The 27,796-nt window shown below is 39.8% G+C and overlaps 2 protein-coding genes across 5 annotated transcripts; one reads left to right on the top strand and one right to left on the bottom strand.

Annotated features, from left to right (window-relative positions):
- Positions 1–461: 461 nt before the first annotated feature.
- LOC115567598 (brain-specific angiogenesis inhibitor 1-associated protein 2) lies at positions 462–24,510 on the bottom strand. Of its 2 annotated transcripts, none has more exons than XM_030394337.1 (15): positions 24,376–24,510; positions 11,745–11,888; positions 11,533–11,608; positions 11,364–11,450; positions 10,027–10,088; positions 9,250–9,321; positions 8,780–8,917; positions 8,067–8,219; positions 7,188–7,364; positions 6,184–6,826; positions 5,155–5,356; positions 4,673–4,735; positions 4,031–4,199; positions 3,862–3,902; positions 462–3,401 (listed from the first exon to the last, which is right to left on the bottom strand). In XM_030394337.1, exons 2-15 carry the CDS (start codon positions 11,790–11,792, stop codon positions 3,329–3,331), a joined length of 2,004 nt encoding a protein of 667 aa, XP_030250197.1. In that variant the 5' UTR covers positions 11,793–11,888; positions 24,376–24,510; the 3' UTR covers positions 462–3,328. The 2 variants fall into 2 exon arrangements, with proteins under 2 accessions (XP_030250197.1, XP_030250196.1); XM_030394336.1 differs by lacking the exon at positions 24,376–24,510 and adding an exon at positions 13,977–14,453.
- Positions 17,791–25,994, top strand: LOC115567599 (neuronal pentraxin-1). Of its 3 annotated transcripts, none has more exons than XM_030394338.1 (6): positions 17,791–18,015; positions 20,889–21,852; positions 22,954–23,452; positions 23,928–24,181; positions 24,394–24,573; positions 24,841–25,994. In XM_030394338.1, the coding sequence occupies exons 2-6, from the start codon at positions 21,169–21,171 to the stop codon at positions 25,048–25,050; spliced, it is 1,827 nt and encodes a 608-aa protein (XP_030250198.1). In that variant the 5' UTR covers positions 17,791–18,015; positions 20,889–21,168; the 3' UTR covers positions 25,051–25,994. The 3 variants fall into 3 exon arrangements, with proteins under 3 accessions (XP_030250198.1, XP_030250199.1, XP_030250200.1); XM_030394339.1 differs by having other exon boundaries at positions 17,792–18,015; positions 22,957–23,452; XM_030394340.1 differs by having other exon boundaries at positions 17,792–18,015; positions 23,931–24,181.
- The last annotated feature ends 1,802 nt before the right edge of the window (positions 25,995–27,796 follow it).

Genomic DNA, 27,796 nt, shown 5'->3' with positions numbered 1-27,796 from the left:
AAATGACCCGAACTTGACCTGAGACAAAAAGTGCGGTTCTTACACCACCTTCTCAAACACCCAGAAATCTTCAACTAATGAAATCCAATTTTTCTGTCAGAAAACACTGTTAAGATCTCTGTTTGATTTACCCGAGCAGATCATGAGAGTTTTGAAACTAAGCCTCCGCACAACCCTGATCCTTGAGAAGAGGCTTAATTTAACAAAGCTGAAATCAGATTAACAGTGTTTAAAAATGAATTCCTTGTTTCATACCAGCATTTTTCTACTTGAGTGAATAAGAAAGGTAGCAGAACAATATGTGGAGTTGTGCCATTTTAACACCTTTTTTCTGAGCTCATATGTATCTCCACGGACAGGCTTTGGATATATTTGATATTATGCAATAATACTGTAAAGGCACATTTAAAAATGCAGTTTGTTTTTAAAAGATAAACATCAAGAGAAACAGTGGACAATAATTTCCTTCATAGAACTTTTATTTCACAACACATCAATATTCAGTGTTTCAGGTAAAGAATGTCTCCTTCAGCGGTATTCATCATCATATATAATATCTTCTGCAGTCACCAGGATTTCATGTAGTTGCAATTCAGAGAACAGACTGACGGTCTGTTCAAGTTGCTTCATATTTTGTATAGAACCAACAAATTGCGCAAACTGAGTGTGCAATGTTAAAACAATATTTCACTTTGGAAGAACAGTTTTGGCAGCATTCATCGAATTAATTAGTTAACAAATATCCCTTAGAAAACTACACATATACTTAACTTACACACAAACATCCTTTAGTTGTTAATTTGTCTGTTAATTTTGCCTTATGTTTCTTGTTGTTTCAGATCTATAATTCTTATATTTTTGATAAAGTTTCCAAGTATTTCTTACAATATATTTCACAATTCGGATTTATTTCTATGTTGCACATATACAAAAAATCTTCCTCTGTATCAATAATTTCTGAACTCAATTTCACACACTTTTCATTAAACATGCAATTCCTTTTTTTTTTTTACCTAATTAACTGAAAAAATGTCTAGCAAGCAATGGGTTCTTTTGATTCCACCGCACCTAAACAAAAATAACAGCCTGATTTGCTCTCATGTTTACATACACAAATGTAAACATATGACTTTGAGGTACATCTAAAACTCAGGTTAGCTCTTGTAAACTGCTATACCTTGTATCAAAAGACCTTAAACTGTTTGTTTATAGGCCTGTTAAAAAAGTTGTGTATTGCATTTTCAGGGCTAAATTATTATTTTTAAATATTTACTTATATACTGACACTTTTCACTCTCACTACTACTGGCCACTACAGCAGCCACCAGATGCTCAAAGTATGGTCTGGTTGAATCAATATTCTCAGTTTAAAACACATTCAGACATATGCAAGTGAATAATATGTCATTCTGTATTTGTAAGAGGTTTGTTTTCTGTTCAGTTTGAATACCATTACTGACAGATGTGCAGGGTTTCCAGTATTGGCAGTTTTCCTCCTACAAAGTCAAAATGTTCAACCAAAGTGAAATATCGAAGTCAAATAAAAGTCATACAATCACACATGTTTTAAGCACTATTTACAAGCATGAATAAGCATTAGCTCTACAATTTTGCTGTCACCTTTATAAACTAAGCCATACTGCTCAAAGTAATAACATATGCTGTTAGAAATGATTTACTAGAACCCTTGTGGGTAATATGTTGAGTCTTCAAGGTGCTAAAAGGTCACAGAAACTCAACAGGAACATAAACCAGATACACATTTTTACCTTCAAACCACAGTTTTTCTACAGGTGACTACAGAGCTACAGAATATTACTTTGGATGTCTCTAGTTTACCATAAACACTTGCTCAGACGTTGGCCAACTTCCCATATGCTATCTTCATCACTTTCATAGATTCATTTCCCCAATAAAACTCAATCCTATCATCTGTCTTTGCTTTCACATCTCTTTTAAAGATTCTGCTCAGTTTGGTTGGTAAACATGCAGCTACAATCAACTAGCCTAGATGTTGTCTAGCTTTTGATTTGGGACTGAAAAGGAATCAAGAAGACGTCAAATCCAAAGACTAAGCACACAAATCTCTCCTTCTTAACACTTGGAACCCTCCACGACTTGCTACTTTCTATAAAAAAGAAAACACTTCTTTCAATGATAACGTCCAACCGTTCAACTATTGACTGTCACAGTTTGTGTCTGTGAAGCTCATGAGCTTGTCTTGCTCTACATCAAATAAGTATTCCACTGAAAAATGAACAAGTCCGACTGATCAATCATTTGAATAATCAGATTTAAGGTAGAATTTGTTTTTCTTATATGTATTTTAAGTCCAGGTAACGAGTTAAAAAAAATCTACATTCATAAAATACTAATATGTAGCTTTATAGCAGCAGAGTAGTGTCATGTTAACTGGAATAAACACAAGATAAAACTGACAGGGACTTGATCACTCACACAGCACTGCCCATGTTCAGTCACTTTAACCTAAAATTGACACAAAAGCATGTCACTGCTCCAATTTCATTAAAATAATCCAAGTCTCTCTCAACCACACAACCTGATTTAAAATAGAAAAGACACTTTGAATAAATTTAAAATTTCAACTTCACTGAAACCGAGAACAACCTTGCAGCTCTCCTAAAAATATAATATTGTAATAGCACTTTAAGAGTAGGAGCCTGTCCTCTTTCCATAACACTTTGTTAAAGTGAAAGTTCACAACCTGCAATTAGGAGCCAGTCCCTAGATCAGCCGAACACAGAAAACCTTTCTGAATATGGCACAAAAAACAACACAAACCTAGATACTGGGTAATGCAGAGAAAAAATTGCACTGTAAAACAAAAAGAGAAATAAGAGGCATCTTACATATGCCTAAAAATGTTAGTTATTCTGGACAAGCAAGACTTAATATATCAATCTCAAACACTAAGCTAAGCTAAGCCTATGGCCTTTCCTCTTTCATAAAAACTACATTTTATTTCAATGCCCACGTTTCACACAAACTGAATTTTCAGATATTATAGTGGACAGTTTCCATTTTTTTTAATTAAGTAGTTTAAAATTGAATGACCTGTAATAATATTTATAACAGATCAGCCTTTACACATTAACTTTTTATACTTTGATTTGAAAAATGTTCTATTCCTGCACATGAAACACAATCTGTATTTGATTTACTTGCAAAAAAAGAACATACAAAGTAAAGTACTATTTAAAAGAATCAACATGAACCAATGGGCTGTTTTCAGGATTCATCCTGAGGTTTGATGGACTGACAAACCACAGAGAGCAGGATCGCAGCTGCTGCTATGGGAATAAAACTCTTACTCAATGATGGGAGCTGAGCGATCATTGGTGACAGTTTTTCTGAGTCGGATGTGGGCAAATGGATTGCTCCTGAAAAGGAGGAAACAAAACATTTAAGGTAGCACATTACATAAACTGGTGATAAAAGGGGTGATTTGGCAACTTTTGTGGTAAGAACAGCAAGAAATAGTTTTTTATAAAACAAGACAAGCAGTCTACACCTCTAGTTCAAGCTGGGGGTCAATCATTTAAGGTTGATTTAAGTTGAAAGTATTTAACAGAAAAAAATCCCAACCCCTTGCATCAGACCTCCCTCTAGAGCCACTCTCCCAAGAAGATTGCAGCACATAGATGTCATCGCTAACCTCATGTCTCTTTCTTGTGTAAGAAAACAGCTAACATTATCATACAAACGCAAACAATGAACATTACTATTGTTAGTGGTCACACCTGTCAAGCTACTATGTCAGATGAAAAAGTTCTGCTGCACTTTCTCTGTCATTCTTGTGCGACAAGCTCGCTAATAGCTTTAGCAATAGCAATAAGTTACCTGTTTGGGGAGTGTGGTGGAGAGGCCAAGTCTGAGGTGATCTGTAATGTGAAGAGGAGATAATATCACTGAGATGTTTTGACTACATTTTCATGATTATGAAGCATATGCATCTCTTCCATTAAGAGCAATCGTAATCTTAGCCTCCCAAAGACTTCATGTTTCTGACCTTGTTGCTGTCGGCCATACTGTATGGGCGTGGGCGGAAGGTGCTGACCCTCTGGGGAGGAAGGGAGCGCTCCTCCTCGGACTCGGGGGTGAGGGCTGGGAGACCTGCGGACCCCAGTTTGTCAAGCTGGCCTGTACTGGTGCTGTTTGCCTTAGATAAGAAGAGAGAGCTACAGGAAAGGTCACAGACCGAGAGGAAAGAATATACAAGAAAAAAGACAGAGGAAACATTATGAGAGTCGAGAGATGTTGGTTTTGTGTTAATACAACAACAACGCTGTTGGTGTTGGAGAGTGAGGTGAATGTGTTGGGATGGGGCGATGGAAAGACTGAGAGGGCAACAGTGAGTATTATTCTGCAGTTTATGAGCTCCTGTGCACTTTCTGTGTATCTGACATGAAAAAAAATGTTTTGATTTATTGAGAACTAAGATGGAAACGGAAGGGTGTCATATTAGTTTCAACATGAAAATGTTGAAGAACTTCTTTCAATACACCATCATAACTTCCTACACTTAAAGGTATTGCTGAGATACAGAGTTGTAAAACAGCTAAAGGGAAGTGAAGGAAGTATTTCTGTCATGTACAGTGTCTAAGTTCATCAACAACTCAAAGAATTCAGTGTTTGTTCTTCTTTGACTTACTTCTCAAGGTGATCCATCTTACTGTGGTGTGGCTGAGTGTAGGAGAAAGGGAACCAGCCTTTCCTGTGAAGGAAAATTTTACTTAATGTAACTGTTTACTAAAATGAGAGCTTCAAGCAGTAAGACAGCAGAGTTTGTCTTGAAGAAAACTCTCTCTATCTCCTTAAATGAATATATATTTCAAGTTAAGCTTGCACACAACTCGACATATGTGAAGTCTTCTAAAGATAGAAAGAAAAAGCTGTTCTACAGCATACAACAGTTCTACAACATAGTGTGAGCGAGAAAGGAGCACAAGGTTATTGCAGGAATTTAATCTTGACATTTCAACCCAGCTTCATTCAACCTTGTCTTATGGCAATGGGCCATTTCAGAGTCTTCTGATCTTAATACTAAACATTGCAAGGTTCTTTCAAGTCATACAGAACATAATTCAGTGGTTTTCTCTTGACTACATTAGTGCGGGATTTTCAACAACTTACCGTCCAGTTCGTTCATTTTGACCGTAGTGCCACCCGTCTCTGGGCTCAGAGATGAGCAGGGTGATGTTGTCACCAGGAAGGAAGTGCAGTAAGCAAGCTCCGCCCCCTAGACCGCCACCTTCTGATGCTCCAGGAGAGTGAGAATACATGGCTTCCACACGTGTAGGTCCAGATAAAGGCAGCATCCGGGGGAGACTGGAGCCTAAGTAAAGGGTAAAGAAAAGATTTTAATGAAATCCAACCCTCTGTGATACAATTAATGGCTGTTCAATGTGTTTATGTTCAGTGATTGTGTCTATACATGATGGTTTTCATTGTTAATGGCTGGGTCCGACAGTCTCAGGTTGGATATAAATTGCCAACTCACGCACAAGGGATGTGAAATGATACATGCATGTAGTCCAGCAATACTGTTTACTGTTTAGTATTCACTCTCCTATCTCCGTAAAACAGCAATTTTTGTGAGCACATCAGCTGTGTATATCTTCAACTACTCACCAAGGTAGCTGACTCCTTACTGAGCTCTGCTACTGTGGTAAAAAACTACTGATGAAGTGGTGAAATCAGTTTGTGGTTTTAATACATTTCTTTATTAAAGTAACATGACTTTGCTTGGCTGCACTGTAAACAGACACACTGGTTGCTCTTCTGTTATTTTCTATATGACTGACAAAGTAGCTGCTCAATTTGCGTTTTAGAAGCACTTGGTTGTTCCTGAGTGATCACGGGGGTCGCCTAATCAATGAAGCCTAAAATGTTAAAGCACCAATAAGGAACTTTCATTTATTGTTGATACTGGCGGCCCCTGTGGGCAAAAGCTGTATAAACACCATCGGTGTTGTAAAGATCTATAATAACTATATACAGAAAAAATCAGTCTTCTCACTGATGATCTCGTTTGTTTATGTAGGTCCTATATAGAGACATCTGTATTAAATTGAGACTGCTGTATAACTGGTTACAAACTCCTTTAAGTACATTTCAGATGTACAACTTAAAGAAGGTGGATAGAGACTCATCACATCCTACCCTGAAAGCCGCCCAGCCTCATTTCACTGACGGGTCTCCTTGGCAGTGGAAGTGTCGCTGTTGCACACATATCAGAGGCCCTCAGCAGCCAGGGGTTATGTGACGGTGATGAGGCGTTGCTCCCTCCTGGTACCACCTGTTGGTGCAGTAACTGCACAGGAGTCATGGCCCTGGAGAGGGGAGCACTGTGGGGCAGTGGAGGACTGTGAGGAGCACTGTGGGGGATGGGGAGGGTCATGCCCTGCAAGGAGCTGTTGGTCGGGGAGATCTGGCTCAGCGACATCACCGTGGAGGGGATGAGGCATGGGGAGAGGTTGGATGTGGCCAGGAGGAGAGAGCCTTGCTGGGCCGAGTTGCTGGACGTGGAGGGAGTGGATGCATCGGGGCTGGCGCTGTCACTGGTGCTGCTGTCAGGGAGGGGGCTGGCTGATGCACTGATGGGTGTACTGGTGTGTTGAGGAGACGCTCCTTGTGATGAAGCTCCAGCGGCTCCTCCAGTGGCAAAAGAGCGAAAAGTCTGGGGAGATCCCTGAGGAGGACCAGTTTCACTCTGGGAGGAGGAGGAGGAGGGGAGCGAGCGTTGCTGCTGGGAACGACTGGAGTCTCCATTTAACAGAGGAGGAACTTCTTGAACAGAGATCCTCTAAAAAAAAATAAAAAAAAACAAGGACAGATACTGTTAACTAAAAGTCCCTGAAGAAATTCTAATATTGTTAGTGTTCTTTATCAATCAAATCTGGTGACTTCAGACTCGACTTGGCAAAATAAAAGTACACAATCAGTACAGTTTTCACTAGCGTCACTGATGGGTAGCAAACAGGAAAATTGGCTTAGACTCACCACTTTTCATAATTATATAATGACTTGTTTAGGATTTAGATCAAAAGGTGAAGGACTTGGGACTTGACCCAGAGCTAACAATTAAAACTTGAAATTACGTGTGACTTGCAAAAAAAAACAATTACTTTGTCCGAACTTTGCAAGGAACAACTAATCCAACTTACCTGTTCTGGCTGAGCACTGCCAGTCTTGGTGTGGCGGAGGACCTCAGCCATCCCAGCAGCCCCTGAGCCTTGAGGCGCAGTGTGACGCAGCAGATTCAGAGCTCGCTCTGGGAGTTTTGTTGGCTGAGAACATGATTGCTGCCAGGATGACAGTTTCTGCGACAGGAGCTCTCTCACCTGAGTTACAGAGAAAACCACAACAATGTTATAGGACTACACTGCAGTCATTTATTGGAGTTATTTTTTAAAAATTCTTAATCTACTTTATACTCCATTGTTTTTATTTTTTTCCTATTGGTATTTACTCAGATAAAATATTTATCCTGTATTTTAACTTTTAGGTATAATGTATTGTTGTCTTTGTTGTTTAACAAATCCCTGAAAAGACCAAAAAAACAAACAAACATTTACCGACTTCCCTATGTGTCTTAAGCCCCAGTTCCATTTAATCCCACCGAAGATGTAAATCTTGAAAAATGTTATTGTTTCAGCAAAACAGCTGGGTACTGCAGTTTTTAGCATTGATTGGGGACCATTTTCAGAAACACATGAATACACATTGTAGGATCTCTAAGTATTTACAGCACCAGGACAGTGCATATTGGATGAACACAAAATAAACTATGATGAAGGAACATGTGTGGGTCATTTATGTGTTTTAATAGTTTTTGGACAACCATGAAGGTCTGTGACACAGAGGGATCAGCCATATCAGTGTTTGAATTGTTGCATGGCTGGCTTGAAGACAGTAAGAGGACACACTTATCCTTTAATTTCAACAGCAAGACCAACCACTCAGACAATCTGTATTTTAAAATCTAAACATACAAATGCTGAAATGTTACAAAGCTGAACCCTAATTAAATGTGAACAGATCACCTTGGAGTGGTAGTTGATGAGAAGCTTGGTGACACAACACTGTCGGTCCACCAGGAAGCAATATCGTCTTCTTTCCTCAGTGAGCGCGGACTTGTAACCCGTGGCAACCAGTGCGTCCAGCTCGCCTTGGCGGCGACTCATCAACTCCACAAACTAATGAGAAAAAAATCGAGAGAGTTTTTAGTGCCAACTTTAACATCCTCACACACGCATGCACAGCATCATGTAGTGCTAATGGACGGAGTGACCTTTAATGCACATTGTAAGGAAAGAGAAAGAACAGAGAGACCTGGAGGAATGTGTGACATCATATCCTGTCTGCTGCACAACGATAACAATAACCAAATCATAAAGCGCACTCCCCTTTGCCCTAGTGACCCTTTCTTCCAATCCCCCCTCACTTTTGATTTTTTTATTTTCACCCTCCAAGTGACTAAATCCTTCCACCCTCTTATATTCATATTTCTTCCGGTACTAAGGTGCTTGTTTTCGGAGAAATCAGCTGAGACAGATCTGCTCTTTAATCTTATTCACACTGGCCTATTTCTTACACAAACGCTCACATAACTCTGCTTTTTAATCTGCTGTAACGCTGAGTGCGATGTTTAGTATGAATGCATTTGAAGGATTTCTGTTTCTCAAATGAAAGAGGTCACTGTGTCGTGCTGACTTCAGATTACATGTTTGTGCATGTTGCTCTTTGCTTCACTTACCTGCATCTCTCGGTCTCCATATTTGTTCGGGTGACGACTTCCCTGGCTCTTCCTGCGGAGTTTCTTCAGCTGGGACTGGCAGCGCTCGATAGACTCAGATTTAGACCGCCGCTCACTCTGATACTTCTTTAGGGTGGCCTGAGAGGAAAGCAGGATAAAAATAGTCAGAGTCGGAGGATTTATTTAATAAGTTCTGGATGAAATGTGGTTTGATAGAGTAAGATGTTACATTTAAGTGTGGTTGCAAAAATAAAAATCAGTTTTATTAATCTTGTGAGCGTGTGTTAATCAATTACCAGTGTAATTTTACATAATTATTTGCATTTATTTTTCCATAATTTCCCCATTAAATCCATCATGAGGCTAAGTGCGAGCCTCATACCACCTCACATTCCAGGCAAATAAGTAAAATTAATATTCTAGGCTAAGCAAAAACAAAGTAAGATGTTTCAGTCAACATGTGAACTTACTGTGAGGTATTTAATATCCAGCTCCAGCTTCTGCTCCAACTGGGCGAGCAGCTCAGAGTGAAACAGCTTCAACTGTTGATGAAAACATCCATGTTGAGCAATTTATACAAAGTGTACTGACACTACAACACATCCACATCTTTCGTAAAAATAAAAAAGAAACTTTGACTATTACAGGCTGAAATTCCAGATTTAAACATCCAGTGCTGCAAAAAGTACCCAAAAGTCATTCATGGGCTGCAAGTAATCTGAAAAATTGCCTCCAATTATGGCACTTGGTGTTGCATTGTGGGTAATGTAGTTTTCTCAACATTACTACATTACCCACAATTCTACTGCAATTGCATCACTGGAGGCAATTTATCAGATGACATGCAGCTTCCTCTGGAGCCACAAAATACTTTATACTATTTTTTTCATGTATGCAGTTGTATTCCCCAAGACCTGTGAACACACTTTAATGATGAAAATTGTTGCGGTTACCCTTTAAGCCAATTATTGAAAGAAAATTATGTTTGGTGCCTAAGTACATTTAATATCAAATTTAACTACTTTACTCAAGCACTTTTCGTATGGGTAACTTTCATGTAAAAGTAAATTAGACATATTTATTATGTATCAAGTGATTATCAGATCCCATATTGTTTGTTCTAAACCTGCACTACTTTGGCTCCAAAAATATCTGTATAATGTATAATAAATTAGCAATTCAAATAATAAGTTTAACATCCAGCCAGACGATCACTATGTCACTATTTGTTAAATAATTTGACTCACCACATCTTCCAGCTGCACCTGAATCTGTCTGTGGACCTCAGCCATCTGAAACAGTGTGTCTCCTGTGAGGAGCAGTGAAGCACAACAGTGAAGACAATCAGTAATACATACAATTTTCAGATAATCAAAATAATCAGCTTTTTTTTATTAGATACAGTTAAAAAAAAGGTCTGTGTTTAACTTAAATTAGGGATGCATGATTTAACTCTAGGCCGATACTGATGGTTCAAATAACAATCTGGCCGATCGGCGTTACCATTGTTTTTTTTTGTTGCTGTTAATTTTGTTTTTGTTGTCGTTTATTCTGCTTTTTGTGCTGAGGAAACAAAGAAATCATAGACAAACTGTTTTAAAGTAATTTAGCCCTTCTTGAAAGAGCTTCAATAATACAAATATATGAACAAACTCAAATAACTGCAAAATGTTAGGGTTTTTTTGTGATGGAATGCTATTTTACATAATTTTCGTATTTCTTCTTGTTATTGTTTTTACTTTCCTTAGCTTTGTTTAACTCGTTGTCATTGTAAAAGAGAACCACCCATCAGTGATCTCTCAAGTATAAATAAAGCTTGATTGACTGATTTTTTTAAAAGGAAAAATTAAGAGCTTCGGAAGCTTTTTCAGCCTGCTATACAACTATGTACTCAAGGATAAGACTTTTTTTGCACTTACAAACTATTTGCAGGGATGTCACCATACAGTAGCTCATTACGTGTCAGTGGAAATTGATGTGACATAACAGATAATTGGCCTCTGGTGTTGTTGAATTGAACTGTATTTGCCAAAATGCAGGTGGCTGTCAACAAGGTGAATATCAGCAGATAAATCAGTGCATCCCTTACTAAAATCTGTGCTTTTATAATGGCCGCTCACAGCAGTATCAACATCAGCCTACATGCAGACGACACATCAAAAAAAATGTTGCTGTTTGAACACAGTTTCTCATGTACAAAGTGTCGGTCAGCTGTGAGTCTCTCCCTTGGTCACACAGCACTGTAGTATGTGGTGGCTGGCATCTCGCCCTCCGACTCTCCTGCCTGCCTCCCCCGCTGTTTTCAGCATTACAATGAGATCATGTGGTGTTGTTAATCTCCCAACAATGACCCTACTCTCTCCCCTTCCCTCTGTTCTCTCTCCCTCTCTCTCCACATTTCCTCATTCCCTCTTGTCTTCATCTCCTCCCCTCGCCGACACACACACACGCAGCAGACTATTTTGCAACTTCTCTCCAGCTGTCACGTCGACTCTCTTCACTTTATTATGTGCCACTGCCGATTTGTTTTTTTTTTAATTTTCTCCTCAAACCCCGGCCCGTCTCCACCCAGCCGCCCACTCACCCAGCTCTTTGGAGCCTTGGCTGTCGCTCGCCAGCTCTCCAAGTTTCACCAGAGCGTCAAAGTACCCTTTGGCAGCCACAGTTACTCCTGAAGAAGAGTACATTTTGGATTCAGTGATGTTGCTTCACCCAAATAAGACAACGCAATCAAAGGTGTGCGTTTCACTAACCTGTCAGGGCTTTCTCGTAGTGTTTCCCCATGGTCACAAAGTTCTTCAGACTGGGGTTGAACTGGTCCAAAATCCCCTGATGCCAACAAATAACAGGACATTTCTAACAATTTCACCACACACTGTGTTGTTTATGATGTTGTCAAACAAATATTCATTAGTTAAGTCAATACAACCAGATCATATCTTTAGGAATTTCACTTTTAGGGTACCTTGTAGACATTTTCTGTCATCTTGTTGACCTCTTCTGTCCGAGACATTTTTTCTTCCTCAGTTATGTCCTTTCACGATACGTTTTTTATTGTCTTTTCCTCCTCTTATTCAGGATTTTAAGCATCAGGGTACACAGCAGCCTCCTAAAAGAGAGAAGTCGAAGGAAAAAAGAACAGTTTCATGGGAGATGATCCTTTAAAAAGACTCAAAACGAAAATTTGTCCCAAAAACTTGAGGAGGAAGCACAAATCCAGGCTGCCACCAATGAGGAAAAATGTCATACCACTTATCTGCACACAAGATGATTATTTGATTAGTCATTTGATCGAATTAATCAAAGTTGCCGAACATTCACTGTTTCTAGCTTCTTGTATGTGAGAAGTCACTGCTTTTCTTTGTCATACATGAGAATAAACTAAACATATTTGAAAACAGATTTCTGGATATAACAAAAAAAAACAAATAATTAATTGATTAATTGTGAAACTGCACAGCAATGAGTGTCCAATATTTATATAAGTATGTGAAAATGTTACTATATGTACAAAGAACCTCTCTTCCACACCTTTAAGGAGTAATTTCAAGATTACCCTGCACAAATCATTTAAAAACTCCAAATTTACAACCTGTACCTGGCTATTCGCTGCTGTCACTCTGCTGTGTGAGATTTAAACCAGCCGGAGGACTTCTAAAGGCCACTGAACCATCACAACAAGAGCTGAGGATGTCAGATCATCTTGTGTCTGAGGCCAGCAGCAATGTTATTTTCACATGGATCCCCTCTCAGCTGCCAGCTTCCACATTATCGCCTCCCAACATTGCGGCAACCCAAATATTTCCCCAAGATTCGGGTGCCAGACGAGTTCTACCATTTCAGATAAGAACAATGGGCTCCTCCAGTCCGAGTCACAGGTGTCAGAGCGCTGAATAAACACGCGACAACAACGTTTCCTCAGCAGAGAGGACGATCAAGAGGGGGACTGGTCCGGGGTCAAAGGATTTCCAGTCTGGATTTAATAGCAAAATGCTCCCTCGATTTTCCCTGCAGCCCTCCTTTGTTATGACAGCAAGATTAGAGAGAAAACGTTGACCCAGATCAACTAATGGTATATGACACAAAGAAAACATTTTCAGACTCTTGCTCATTAAGGCCACCCGGGTGCAGTCTGTAATTTGTCAGAGGAGCTGGACTAGTCTGCTGACCTGCTGCAATTCTGTCCTTTTTTCAGCCTCAAGTGCTTGATAACATTCTTTGAAATGATGAATTGAAATACTGATGCGAGATGAAACGTTTATGTGTGTATATTCTCAGCTTCAATTCAAAGAAATAAAGTGCTGTTTGTTTCAGGATGCCACAGGAACAGTCCTGCAGGTGGTTGGGACACTGATACAGAAGGTGCATTCATGTGCTTTGGCCTCTTTAAATTTCTTCAGATGGTGTGCAAGCAAACATCTAAAAGGCACAGATGTCACTCAAATCTGTAAAGATTACTTGAGTCAACAATTAGTCAGAAGAATTTCAACTATTTTCTGCTAATCTGTCACATTTGAGTCTTTTTTAAAGCAGAAATGCCAAATATAAACTTGACAGCAGTGAGGATTCGCTGTTTTTCGCCTGTTCTATATGATAGCAAACTGAATGTCTTTGGGTTTTTTGGACTTATAGTTGCCCAAAACAGGCAACAAATATTACGGTTTTATGACATTTTGTAGTTGCAGCCATAACGTCACTACAAACTTTAAAATCCCAAGAAAATACAGAATGAGATTCACCAAAAATAAAAAGATTCATGCAAGAATAACTGTGCATTTCTTGTAGTTTTTGAGGGTCCTGTTTTAGGATGAAATGTTGCCAGACTTCTTGCATTTCTTAAAAGATCAATGAATGGTGTAACACTGCAGCTAAAACAGCACTCCAGTGCTAAATGAGCCATTTCTTCCACACCATCTCACCTCGTTTCAACAACTACATCAAAGTGAATCTTTGAGGCCCATGCGAAATAATCAAAAAAAATGACTAGTTGAATACACCAAACCTGCCTTAAATAGAAATATAAATAGATCAGATGCTACACAGTGGATGTTTGCCTGAGTATAAAATGCATTCTGCCATTTGCCTGCACAGTGCAGCTCAATAACAGCTACCTGTTGATCCCCAAACTCTCAGCTCCACTTCCATTTGTAAAACAGTCACAAATAAATCAGCTACTTAATAAAAAAAAGTTACTTACCTTTTCAGATCTCATTGTGGGAAACGATAAAAGCTTCCTGCGCGTCTTTGAGTGGTAAATGAACAGTACAACACCCCCTCTTTTCTTCCTATTAGGCTACTTTCCCTCTCCGTTAGTTAGTGGGGGGTTGTTTCATCCAGCAGAGCACTAAATCTCAACTCCCCTCCACCCCTTTTTCACATGGCCCTCACTCTCTTTTTTTTCCTCCCCTCTCTCTCACACTTTCTCCCTCTCTCTGCCTCTCTTTACTCCCAGGAATCGGGGTCAGATATTTGGTGCCGTTCAGTACCTCTCCTCATTACTGAGCCGATTACATACATGCCTTCACGCCCGACAAAAAAAAAAAAAGTCCAGTACACCACCGACACAAACCCCCGCCCAGTACAACCAGCAGCTCCCTGCCGTTGGAAAACCACAGTCAGCCTCCCATTCTATGTCTGCCTCGCTCTGTCTCTCTCTCTGTCACTCGGGCAGAATAACAATGAGCCAACAGGACCTCGTGTGAATAGGAGCAGGAGGAGAATAATGACTTGAACTTTTTAAGCCACAGCACAGGCAGGCCTATCACTGGCCTACATACACCCGGACCATCACCATGTTCTGCTGCACCCCCGTTCTCAGAGGGGGGACAGAGGAGAAGGAGGAGGAGGCCCCTTCATGGATTCTTCACCTACTGCTATACACTGCTGGAAAGATTAAAGGTTATTGTAAGAAATAAAGGGGCACAACTCTGTGTTTGTACAGAGCTTATCAAATATGAATTAAATTTAAAGATGGCACAACATCAGGTTTCAACCGCAGCCACAGCCTGTGGACCTGATTGTAGTTTTATGCTGAATTCAGTTTCATTACTCAAGGTAGCTCCACTTTGCTCTGCTACAACATCAAATGAAAGAATGAATGAATGTGGAGACTCGATCATACAGAAAATCAAAACACTGAGTTAAAAGAGGAAAAACTGTTCTGACAATTCATGTGAATTAGTTGTGAAATACACAATAATTAATAAATCAGACTAAAAGTATTAATTGTGACGGGTAGTTTTCACAGAAACACACACCATACACTGCTGGCTTGACTTAACTATAAGAACATAACATTAAATTACTCCTGAGCATGGTTTGCATGTAGATCCAATCAGTTAATGAAGACAATTACTGATTTTAACTATTAAAATAATTTTAGTAGTAGAAAGTATCTCCAGCTACAATGTTGCATTGTTGGGACATGTGTCATAACTTTACAACTGTACTTTATGTACATCCTGTATATGTCTGATGTTTATTTTTCACATCTGAACTTGCTTGAGCTCCTACTTAATTCCCAGTGACATGAAAATAACCTTATAAGATAACGTCACATCACTTGCAGGGAACCTCATGTGTCTGACTGAATCTGTCCTGTGTTGCAGTTGCAGGTTTTCTCCAGGCGGTGGCACCAATGTGATATGACTCTCTGCAGCACTTCACTTGCATGAGACTGAAGAGTCAGTGTGGTGCAACAAGTGCAGACGGTAGTTATATTTTACTACAACAGTAGAACTGTCTGTTTAAGACCAATACAGGTAGGTACAAAACTCATTATCACACACACCATTATAAAGACATATCATTTTTCAAGTCAAAAATGTAACACAATTTGGAAAAAGAGGATACATTTAGTGCAGCTACCATGTAAAGCATCCTTTCTTCATGTGTTACTTTGCAGACTACACTGTCCAGAGCTTACCTCATCACTGGAGATCATCGCCTCTCCACACAATCACAAACACTACAGGCACTAACATTGTGTGACTGAGCACATCAAACCCACATTAAAGAACAGATAATAGTGTCTTTACACAGAAGCAGGACTGTCCAGGACCATCATCTCTCCCTTAACAAGACAAGACGTCATCTCTGTCTGTCATCAGACCGGCCTCCAGTTTCCAGCATCAGTGCTCTGTGGGGTTCTGGGTCATTTGGTTCCGAGTTGAGGGGGAACATTGGAGCGTCTGTGGTCTCGTGTCCTTGGACCTGAGCCCTAAAGCTGTTTGTGTCGGCTCGCTTCCTCAGGGCCTAATTCACACGCACTAAGGAGATTGACAGACAGCAAAACTCTGCTCACACTGACCTATTAAACAATTAACAGGACTTATTCACATCTCCTCTATCTACGCATCGATCTGCCTTTGTGTTTTCACGAGGTGACTCATCGGACACTCTGAGACAGTTCTTGCCTTGTCCTGAATTTAGATTACTAAGCTGATCTTTACTTCACGTTTTGCCTCGGACTGAGTCCAAATGTGTCACCAACAGTACAAACAGTGTTTCAGATGAATGTCCCGCCTCATCTCACTGCATCATCAGAGTCCTGTTCACATCCAGCACAGGTGTACATGATGAAAAGTATATGTAGGTTCTAAAAGTACAAACATTTTCTTGTTGCAGTGCATTGAGGTATATCCATATAAAAGAAATAAGTCCCCTGTTGTAAAAAGTAACAGGGTTATGTCACGTACTACATGTCATGTAATGAAGTGAAGCGTTTATTGTTATTGTAAGAATCCATCCACACCACACAGGACCATATCAATATAGGCTATATATGTGTTTAACATATTATAGACAAGCCTATGACTTCTTTATTAAGTCTCTGTGTGACTGAAATGAGTCGTATTACGTAGACCTCATGATGATGCCTAATCCTCTGAGGGCACTTTAATTTACATTCTTGAATCACACATGCACTCCCTTGTTCTCTGGACCAGAATAAAAGGGCATAGAAAAAGAGATTTCATATTAAAGCTAACAATTAAATGATGTATGACTTCAAATGGTGTAGATCATGATCCTGATTTCATGTTGCTACAAAACACAACACTACAATGACAGTTTAACTTAATACATTTACAAATAATACAGTTTGTCAACAAAATTTACACTATAAATTTGGACACTTCCTGAGACTAAGCTCGTGGCAGTCGGAGTATGAGTCACCAAGCCAGGGTACGAACTTTGACTCCTCACCTCTCTCACTCCAACTTAATCCTCGATGTACAACGTGCCTCAAATGAACTGAGAGGAGGTTAAGTTAAGTTCGAGTGTACTTTTATCTACCTGCTCTGGTTGTGACAAGCTGTCGACTGTCTGGAAAATATGTTCACTCAATGCCTACTTACTATTTTTTTTATACTGGCAGTAATTTAGGATCTAATCAAACACTCACAGCAACTTTCAGCTAATGAAAAAGTAAAAAAAAAAAAAAAAAAAAAAACACACTAGAATATTGAAATCTTGTTTTTTCAACTTGGCTCTAGTCTTTCAAAAAAGAATATATAAATGAATTAAATATACATTTCAAATAGATACCTAGAGGCCTGATAAAGGTACAGTGGTGGTGCCCTATACATGTCATTCAGTCTGAACCTATTATCTATGTTAATGTAAGTATAAGTGTCTGATCCTATAATCAACATGCTGGCTCCATTGTTTGCGTGTTGTGTGATTTTCTTTGACCTAAAAGCAGCCATCTGCTGTCCCGCCGTCACCGCTTCTGTGGCTGTCAGTCAGACGGGAAGAGACGGGGAATTAATCAGGCCAATTCCTCCCATGTTGAGATCTAGGTGAGCAGTGTGACGTCGTACTGAGGGAGTCGAGCCAATCATTGTGACGGTAGATCAGGGGTCACATTCAAATATATTGTATAGTGTATAAGAATAAGACTTTATGTTGGTTGTCAGAGTAGAGTCATATCATCAACGACAAATCTATACTTTTTAAAGAATGAATGAAAAAGATGGGATGAGATACCAGAAAGTCTAAAGAGTCTGACAGGAAAAGAGGTGTGGTCTTCCAAGAAAAACACAACAAAGCTGAAAAAGGGGAGGTGTGGAGGAGAGACAAGAGAGGCTGAGACAATGAAGGAGGGATAGAAAAGCACTGAGCTCCCCTCTGCTGTAAATCTCTTCAATCTGATCAGTGTGAGAGGCGGACTAACTCACTAGCCTACAAGAAGTTTGTAGTGTGGATACACAAGCTGCACCCACAGGGACTCCAAGGTAAGGATGCTTTCTCAATGTTAAATTAACTGGAACAGAGTTTTAATGTTGTCTTATATTACTTCAGCGATTTTGGTGAGAAGTAACAAAGAGGTCAGTTAAGAGTCATAGAGCGGTTATGTATTTAGCTTTTAGAGGTAAAGACAACAAAACAGTCCTGAAATGTGATCATATTGTTAAAAACAATAAATGATAATTAGTTGATCCTGACATGACATGAAATAACTTTGTTAACTTTGTTTTGTTTTTGCATCAGTTTGTAAAATAAAAGCTAACATGTTTTGGGGGATGGTTGATATCAGTTCCTAATGGATTTTATTCATGTTTATTCATTCTTCCTATAAGCGTGTAACTTTGCAGTAAGTGAAGCCAGTTGAGGGATCCACAGTGATGTGGTTGTCTGTCAGATCTGACTGAATTAGAAGACATAGTTGGAGGAATGATGGATGCTTGCATCAGTATGGATTTGGGTGTTATCAACTCCAGTACGGGTGCTCGAACAAGTTTCATATGTTTGTTTTTTTTTCTCAAAATGTGGTGTTTATGTTAAATGAAGTCATCTTAAATAATTTAACTGTTACAATAAAACACATTTTGTTTAATGGATGTCTAAGAAATAGGCTGCAGAGATTCCAATAAAAAGTAGGAATCAGAAAATACAAAGGGTTTAATTGTAAAAAAACATCATCCAAAATGTGTAATTTATGTGCTTTATCAAGTTCTTTTCAGGTGGGTTTGGTGATAGCTCTCTTTTTTTTAATTTCCGAAATCAGGTTTTATAAATGGTTTAAATTTCAAGGGAATGTTGATCAAATTGGTGTTGTTTTTTTTTCATTTGGAGAAAAGTCTTTTATCAGTTTTTGCAAATTAACTCTTCAATATTTTCACTCACAGTCCCAGTATGTAAAGCTGGCCATGACAATGTACTAGACTGTTTGGATGTAAAAACAGTTTCACTATGTTTCTTAAAGCGTCATCATCAGCTTTAGTCCTCCATCTTGCATTATTTTTTATTGTGGAGGTATAGTGTAAATAATCCAACTAGATCATACTATATAAAAAAGCAGGGATGAAAATATTGATTCCCTACATATTGTTAGTCTTTTGTTTTGGCATCACAAAGGCTTTAGTAAGAAGGCATTTTTAATGTCATTAAACAGGAGACACACAAGCCAGACTTTTCTTAAACTTTGTGTCCAAACAAATTCTGGGAGAAGCAGCAAAGCGCCACTCAAAATGATGCTGACATTAATCTTGTAATGCAGCTGGATGATTATAGTTGTTCTCTGTCCAGACATGAGCTTGTTTGTTTACAAACAGATGACTTCATTTTGTTAACTGTTTTTTAATCACAGGTCTAACGGCAGTCGTCAGTTTTTAATTTAAAGACTAATCACACTACTTAAATATCCACCTTGACCATATGGTGCAGGGATGGTGCACGACCCCAGTGTTCAACACGGATTACCACGCACACACACACGCAAACACAGAAGCATGTAAGGCTGAGAAAGCCCACTTATCTCTTGCTAAGGTAGCGCGACAACTGCTTGCAATTAGGTTAATTAAGTGACCTGTGGGTGGTAATAAACCTAGGGCTAAACTGTGGAGATTGGGTGTGACACGGTTCTGCACCTCGACCATCTGTCTCTCCTCTAAGCCTCGTAAATCACAACTGCAGGGACAGAACATGTTCTTGTTCAAGGCTTGCCTCTCCTTTATAATGATAAGAATGTTAGTGCGATCTGAGTGATTCTCAATTAAAAAGCAAAGAATTATTCTTGTTCGGTTTATGCAGCACAATTAATCCTTTTTGGCATTGGCTTTTGAGGGGATTCTGATGAAGGCAGACATGATCTTTGTCGTGCAAATGGGTATTTGTTATTATTTTTCACTGTTTCATTATTGATAAAATGCAGTGAATCATTTATGAACTATCAACACAAACACACACACATTGTAGAGGCCGGTCACTGCGAGCAACAGGTGGTCAGTGAGGTTTAGCTGCCATGTCACGTGTGTGCCATTTCAAAATGCCGACCCTGTATAATGAAGGACGTGTTCAAGTGCCGAGAGGTCAGCAAGCCTTTATGATATAGATAAAGAGGATGTAATGGAAGCACTTAGACTCAGTGTAACATTTGGGGGACATTTTAGGATCCAGAGTATATTTCCATCTGTGCTTTAGTCCCCTATACTACTTTTTATCAACAATCCACCAAATTTAACTTGTGAATTTATACCCTTGAATACAAGTTTGACTGGATTATGGCGTTCCAGAAAGTCGAAACCATCAAACTAATTTACCCTAAAGGTACCGACAAAAGTCCCTGGTCCAGTCAGGATGTCACACCTCTGATTTGGACTAATCCTTGTCTGGGCAGGCTTTGGTTGCTCTGGCTCATGCCTATGCCACGTAAGGTTACTGGTCAGACGGACTGCAGCTAACAGGGGCCGAAGACGTCACACTGAGGTGTTCATCTACCATCACATCCTGCTGTGAAGTGAGAAGACCTTTGTGTCTGTCAGCTGGTTCTAAAAGTGTATCTTCCTGCTGTCACTTTTGCTCAAGGGAATGGACATTTTAAAGAACAGCAAAAAGAAAAAACAGACATTCTTTACTCTGTCCATTCACCTGTAGATACAAATATAGGGTACTGCGACAAAGTATTCGATAGATTAAAAAGAAAAAAAAGATGCAATCCAATTCAACAGGAGTCTTAAAAGCAGGAATAGAGCTGTATCAATACTTCTCTGACAGAGCAGCAGCAAAAAGCTGAAATCCTCATTGTACAGGTCATTATATTATTGTGTCACCCTCTGTGGTTACTTCTAAAAAGACTTTATCTAAAATCTGATGTTTTGTTTTGCAGGTTTATTCAATTCCTCACAGACAGAGAGAGAGACAAGGCAAAATCCAGAGTAAAAACCAATCCCTAGTGTGACAACCAATCCCTAGTGTGACAAAGACAACAACATTCTGAAGACAAAGCGGGATCCTCACAGATGATTGGATACTTTGTGGATGCACATCCTAGTTATCCCTGATGTCTGCTTTACAACAACAGAAAAGTCAACGTAACCTTTACTTCAACTGGCATCTCACATTTTGAAGTGAAGCCAAGCTCCTTAGTCTTACCAGCTGAGCTGTCGATGGAGATCATGAGTAACTCTCAGTCTCTCCACCTGTTCCTTCTGCCCATTGTCTTTTATTTACTTTCACTCCTCCTGTGCCCCGCATTTGCCAGTTCAGGGTCTGACTATGACTACGGAGCCCACCCACGCTTTGTTTGCACCCCTATTCCCATGGATGCAGATCCGGCCTGCTTCCCTGCAGGGGGTCCAAGCGTAGGACCAGGACCAGGCCATCAAAGTGCACCTCCTGCTGGCTGGTGGGGGGCAAGCGAAGAAGCCAAAGCCACCATCCTCCACCTCAGGGAGAGCCTTGTCCAGCAGAAAGAGACCATCCTGGACCAGAGGGAGACCATCAGAGAGCTGACAGCCAAGCTCACCCTGTGTGAGGGCCTTGGACAGGGCGCGGTGCCTCACGACGAACACCACGGCACGGCCTCACAATCCCATCACGCAGGGGGGGCCGGTCATCATACGTACACTGACAACGGGCACTATAGCAACCAGCAGGGTCACCATGGAAACAGCAACCTCATACCGGACTCACCTCACTACCCCTCGACGGGGGGGCACCGATCTGATGGAGGCCACAGCAGCAACAACCAGGGGAAGGATAAACATGTGACACCAGGGGACTTTACATCATCGCCAGAGCAGATGGAGAGGATGCTGCAGGCGCTGAAGGAGAGGCTCGAGAACCTGCAGGTGAGCAGCAAACTTTTTCAACTTTATATTGGGAGATTTACATAACTATAGAACAAAAATATAGAGGAAGAGCATAGAAATGAGAAAGGGAGTTATAAGTAAATATGTTAAAGCTGAAGGATAAACAAAAAAAGAGTTGGGTGTTGGGGGAAAATCATGATGTGCAGCATGCCCATATATGGTTCTTCCTTGTTTGGACACATTAATGGTGTCGTCACCGGATTGTTTGGCGAATAATCAAGTCCCAAAGCGGTGTATCGGCTAAGTACTTTAGACAAAGGAACAATGACTTACTTAATCACATAAAGCCACTCACTACATTAGCAAGAGAGTCACTCTGAAGTCCCTCAGTGGGCAGCAGCCAGCTCAGAGGATGTAAGATGGCTTATGGTGGATTGACCGTTTAGGTTTTGGTGGAAATGTGGATCTACTTTCTCTTTAGTTTTAACTGTCTTGGCAAATTTATGTGTGACTTCCTGCTGCTTCCTGTCTGTCCTCCTTGGATCGGGATCACAGACAGATGTCAGGAGCTGTGAAGTGTGTAGGAGGGGTTCGAGGCTGTTGAGGGCGGCACGGGTCTAACATCAGCAGTAATTATCGTGATCTCCCCTGACACACTGGTAATCAGGGCACGCACCAGGACAAAGCCTGGATTACCTGAGAGGAAGAGAGGCAGAGGCAGATACAGGAAGAGATGTATAGAACAACAGCATACCTGACTACTGTATTTGCCAAGCAAAATTATTGGTGAATGTAGGAAGTGTTCTGTGAGGCTTGTAGGTGACATGTAAGCAGATTAATGTCCCTGCAAAACCACCACTGACGCCTTTGTTCCCTCTGTTGTAAACAAGAATCATTAAAAGACAGGAAATGGCACGCAGGTGGTCGAGTGGTTAGAGCGCATGCCATAAACGCAGCTGACCCCGGTTCGATTCCAGCCGGAGGTCCTTTGCTGCATGTCACATCCCCCTCTCTCTCCCGTATTACCTATCTGTCTACTGCTTAATAAAGGTGTCTATGCCAGAAAAAATCTTAAAAAAAAAAAAAAGACAGGAAATATTTATTGTTATCAAGACTTCACCTGTTTGTTTTTCACCTCAGCAGAAGAGGAACACATCTATGACCTACTCCAGCTCTTTGAGGGAGCTGCTGCAGAGGAAGATCAGCGCTCTGGAGCAGCAGCTGCACCATCGCACCTCCGCCCTCAGCAGTCCTGACCATCATGATGATGACGTCAGCCACAGAAACGACGGAGACCACCATGATGATGACAATCACCACGATGACGGACACTCAAACGACCACAAGGACGATCACAACGACAGCGATCACAGTCACAGCGAGAACCACACAGACCATGACGACGACAGCCACAATGATGACCATCATGATGCAGATGGTCACCATGATGACCACGATGACAGCCACCATGACGATCATGATGATGATGATAATGATGATGATGATGATGTCGACCACCACAGTAATGAAGCAGACAGTCACAGTTACATTCCACACACAGGATACAGAGCTCCAGGGCCACACGTTGGTTTCCACTCCAATAAACTGGAAACAATGCTCGACCAGCTGCACCTCGCAGGTACACAACAACCTAAACATGAATTTATATCTGACAATGAGTCAATTAGTTACTTTTAATAAAGTTCAAGTGCAAGTCATCCAAGCAGTGTATTCTGCAGCTGCATAAGAGGCAGAAAGATCATGACTATGTGAGACATTACTTTAGCATTTTTTTTGCTTTTTATGATCTCATTTTTTTATAAGCAACTTGGATTTGGATGATTAGAAAAACAATCTGAAGATCAAAAGCTCCAGGACTGCTACTAAAAGAGCATTTGAGATCTTAGATTGTTTTATTAATCGCTGTTCGTCAAAATGTAATTATCTTTAAGCCAACATGGATGTGATGTACCTAAATTGAACAGAATAATGTAAATTGGAGTTTCTACAATACAATTTTATGAAGAATTATCAAACTCATTCTGCTGAGGAAGCATGTATGAAACAATAGAAAGCTGCAGAACAGTTACCAAAAACGACTTTTTCTTTTTAAGCAGGTTCCAGGAAAAGATCCAAGAGTCCTGATGCCTTCCAGATCAGCTTCCCCATGAGAACCAACTACATGTACGGGCGGGTAAAGAGGACTCTGCTGCAGGAGATCTTCGCTCTGACTTTGTGTCTTTGGATGAAGGCAGGCGTGGGGTCCGGCCTTGGGACGCCCTTTTCCTACTCTGCCCCCGGACAGGCCAATGAACTGGTGCTCATCGAGTGGGGGAACAACCCCATGGAACTGCTGATCGATGATAAGGTGAGAGGCAACTATTTCATACGTTGACGTTTACAGGTAAAAAAAGGCAGCGTAAAGCCGTGCAAAGCTAGACCAGTGGACTGCTTTTCAAAAATATTTTATTCAAAAGCAGATCAGAAAAAGATATTTTTCCTGTGTGCTTGCTTCTGTAATTGACTGTATTATCTTAGGTTGTATATGTAATAGTGGCTCACCATCTTCATTATCCCCAGGCTGTGACACTCCCTCTGTCTCTGGGTGATGGGAAGTGGCACCACGTGTGCGTGACTTGGTCAACACGGGATGGACAATGGGAGGCCTACCAGGATGGAGTGCAGAAGGGGTCAGGGATCAATCTTGCTCCCTGGCACCCGATCAAACCTGGAGGGGTGTTCATTCTAGGACAGGAACAGGTAATGACAAAGACACTCATTCTCGATACACGTTGCAGTTGCAGAAAAATACTGGCTTGTTCAGGAAGCCTCTTTTCATTTTTATTGTGGATTCAGTGTTCTACAATGAGTTTATTTAAAGAAACATGATCAAAACTCCACATTCCAGATAACATTTAGCCTGACCATAGACTGCTTACTATATATATTATTTCAGATTTTACAAATCTTCAAAACAGAGCAATTACAACTCTCACCACTCACTCTTTTTTGCCCTCTCGTCTTCAGGACACTCTGGGAGGCCGTTTTGACGCAACTCAATCATTTGTGGGTGATATGTCAGACCTGCACATGTGGTCACATGTCCTGACTGCCAGTGACATCTACAGCTTGGCCTCCTGCGGCAGCCACCTCAGAGGTGATATCATTGCTTGGTCCGACTCTGAGCTGGAGCTTCGCGGAGGTGTTTCGAGATACCCCTTTGATCCCTGTCATTAAAAGGCAATGACACCAATGAAGAACTTGGAACATACTGAGAACATTTATAATGTTTCACAGCTGCAAGAATAAAACAAAAGTCCCTTTGACTTTCAGTCATTTTTCAGGATGATCACTCAGTGGCACCAACTCAGAACTCAGCATCAACGCCTTCCTGAATTCAATCAGTGACTTTTTCTTAAAAAAGAAAAATGATTATACGTTTAATCTGTGTTTACAGATACTGTATAGGGACTTAGTGGTCGTGGGCCTTAGGTTTTTGACTCCACCTTAATCATGAGGTAGTGTTTTGTTTTAACAGACAGGTGCTGTATGTGACATATTGTCATATTGTTAATAATTCTGTAGGGTCTGTTTGTTAAAAATGAATGGACCTTATGTGGGTTCTGTGGTAGTGAAGTGTTATTAGTCTGAATGATGTTCAAAGAAATGTCCTGAGAAATAAATATGTAATCTGGATGATCTTTTTTATAAAGGTTTAAACAGGAAATACAGCTAATTTACCAAAGAAAGTAGAATTGATTTGTGTTATACTGTATTATTTCTATGTGTCATAGATAGATCGTTGTTTCGTTTCGAAAGAAACACTGAAAAGCCTGTCAGACAAAATGTAGTGTTTTTACAGCCTTTGCTGGTTTAACATGGACATGTACCTGTTTTTTTGTTTTTTTTTACAACTTTTTACATCTGTTTCATCACTTAACAAATCGATTTTTTTTGTCTCCAGTAAACAACTATAGCTATCTTTTTTGAAATGATGTGTTTTGTGTTATCAAGTCATTGCACTGTGGCTTTTTTAATGTCTGAAATGATCTGGCCTTGACTGTATATTTGTTATTGTACTGTATATAAAGCACTGAACTCGGGCCGGTATCTTTGTATGTAAATTGTGTGTTTTTTTCTTCAAGTTTCATGACAGTGGAAATAAAAGAATGAAAAGTAAAGTTCCTGTTGGACTTTCTACGGGTTAGCATGGACAGCATTAATCACTTTAACTTAACCTACTACTAAGCGTACACAGAGGAGAGGATAAAAAGAGACTGGTGGGGAATAACACGACAACTCTGAGTTTCTGGTGAGGCAGCTGAACAGAAATACATAGGAGCACTGGCGCAGTTGCTAGCTATCTTACGGCTAACGTTTGTACATTTGCTAACGTTAGCTAGTTACTTTACCTCTGCTGTAGTTCATATTTTGTAGTATTTTCTTATTTTAGTTGTATCATACTTACTTATAGTATTCGAATTATCTTACCAATGTAAAACATTTTTCAGACAAAGAAACTCTCTTACCTGTACTTAATCCTGTCACTTTGCTGTTACAACAGTCTCATATCTCTGCTGGGGGATCAGCGAATTAACGGTCCGAATAACGGGCGAAGGACGACAGTTCGCTCTCGGCGTTTGACGACCGCAAAGATAGAATCACAGTTGTTTTTTTTTATTTACAAAATTAAAATCTATAAACTGTAAAGCAATTAATTAGTTTAAAGTGTTTAAGAGTTAACAGACACTTCTTAACACATAAAATAAGACACTGATTATAAACACCGAGACAATAAAATATGTTAAAAATAAAAAACACGGAAAAGTGTCAAACAAAATTATCAGAAAAGAAAGACAAATGGGAAATAAAATAAAAATGGATCAAGGCATTATATTGGTGATCTTTGGCACGTTTGGAATATAAAGTGGAATTTCTTTATAATAGCAAGTGAAGATGAGTCGGTTTAAAAAAAAAAAACATTTAGCCTTATGAATAAAACGTTTAGCTAAGATTATCAAAAGATGAATCATTATGTCTAGTCTTGTGTCATTTAAGAAGATATAAAACAGACATTGTTGTTATTTTGTTACTTATGGTAGCACAGTTGTGCTTTAAGTTAAATGCTCAATTCTGGGTAAATTTTCACTCTGGAACTGATGTATTTCAACAGGTTAAAAGGACTGGATTGGTTATAATCTGTCAAATATAACCACCAGGAGTGAAGTCAAGTCAATTTGATGCAGAAACATCCTTTCAGTCACAAGGTAGGAGCTGTAATCATTATTTGGCAGGTGACATACTGCCTTATATGAGTTGTATTGGCCCACTAAAGGTATTTCAACAGGTAGAAAATGGACTGGGTTGGTCATAATCTAGGGCAAAATATAATAATGTACAGTCATAAGGATAATTGCAATAGTGATTGATTCTTTATTTCATATATAACCCATCCGTAAATCATGTTAATAACAGCCTAGTTTCCAAATATAGGCTTAATCAAGGATATTAGACATACAAACACATAACAACACTGTAAACAATACTATTGCCTGTGATCACGTCAATGTCATTCCCTGATTACGATATAAACAAACACTTGGCCACATTTGTGATTATTCAGTTACAAGAAACGTTACTGACATACCTTTGCTATTACCACAGACACAAAGTTATTTGTATGTATAGTTATGACTGTTAGATCCAGATAAAAACAGCTGTGAGCGTATATAAATTGGGCGATACAGCTTTAACAGGCTGCGCGTGCTGCCGCGGACGGAAATCAGTTTCTGGTGGACGATCACTTTATGGCATTACACTGGCTTTTCTGTATGATTTACACAGTGCTTACATGCTGATGTTTTGCAGATAAGGCTAATGTAAAATGTTGACTATCAGGTCAACTTCAACTAACACATTCTTAAAATTTAACAATCTTTTCAGACTTAATCTAAAATGTATTACAATTTATAAGACTTAGAAA

The sequence above is a fragment of the Sparus aurata genome, chromosome 17, assembly GCF_900880675.1.
Source record: "Sparus aurata chromosome 17, fSpaAur1.1, whole genome shotgun sequence".
Classification (NCBI taxonomy): Eukaryota; Metazoa; Chordata; class Actinopteri; order Spariformes; family Sparidae; genus Sparus; species Sparus aurata.
Note: the sequence above shows the minus strand (reverse complement) of the source record. Positions and strands in the feature narration are given on the sequence as shown.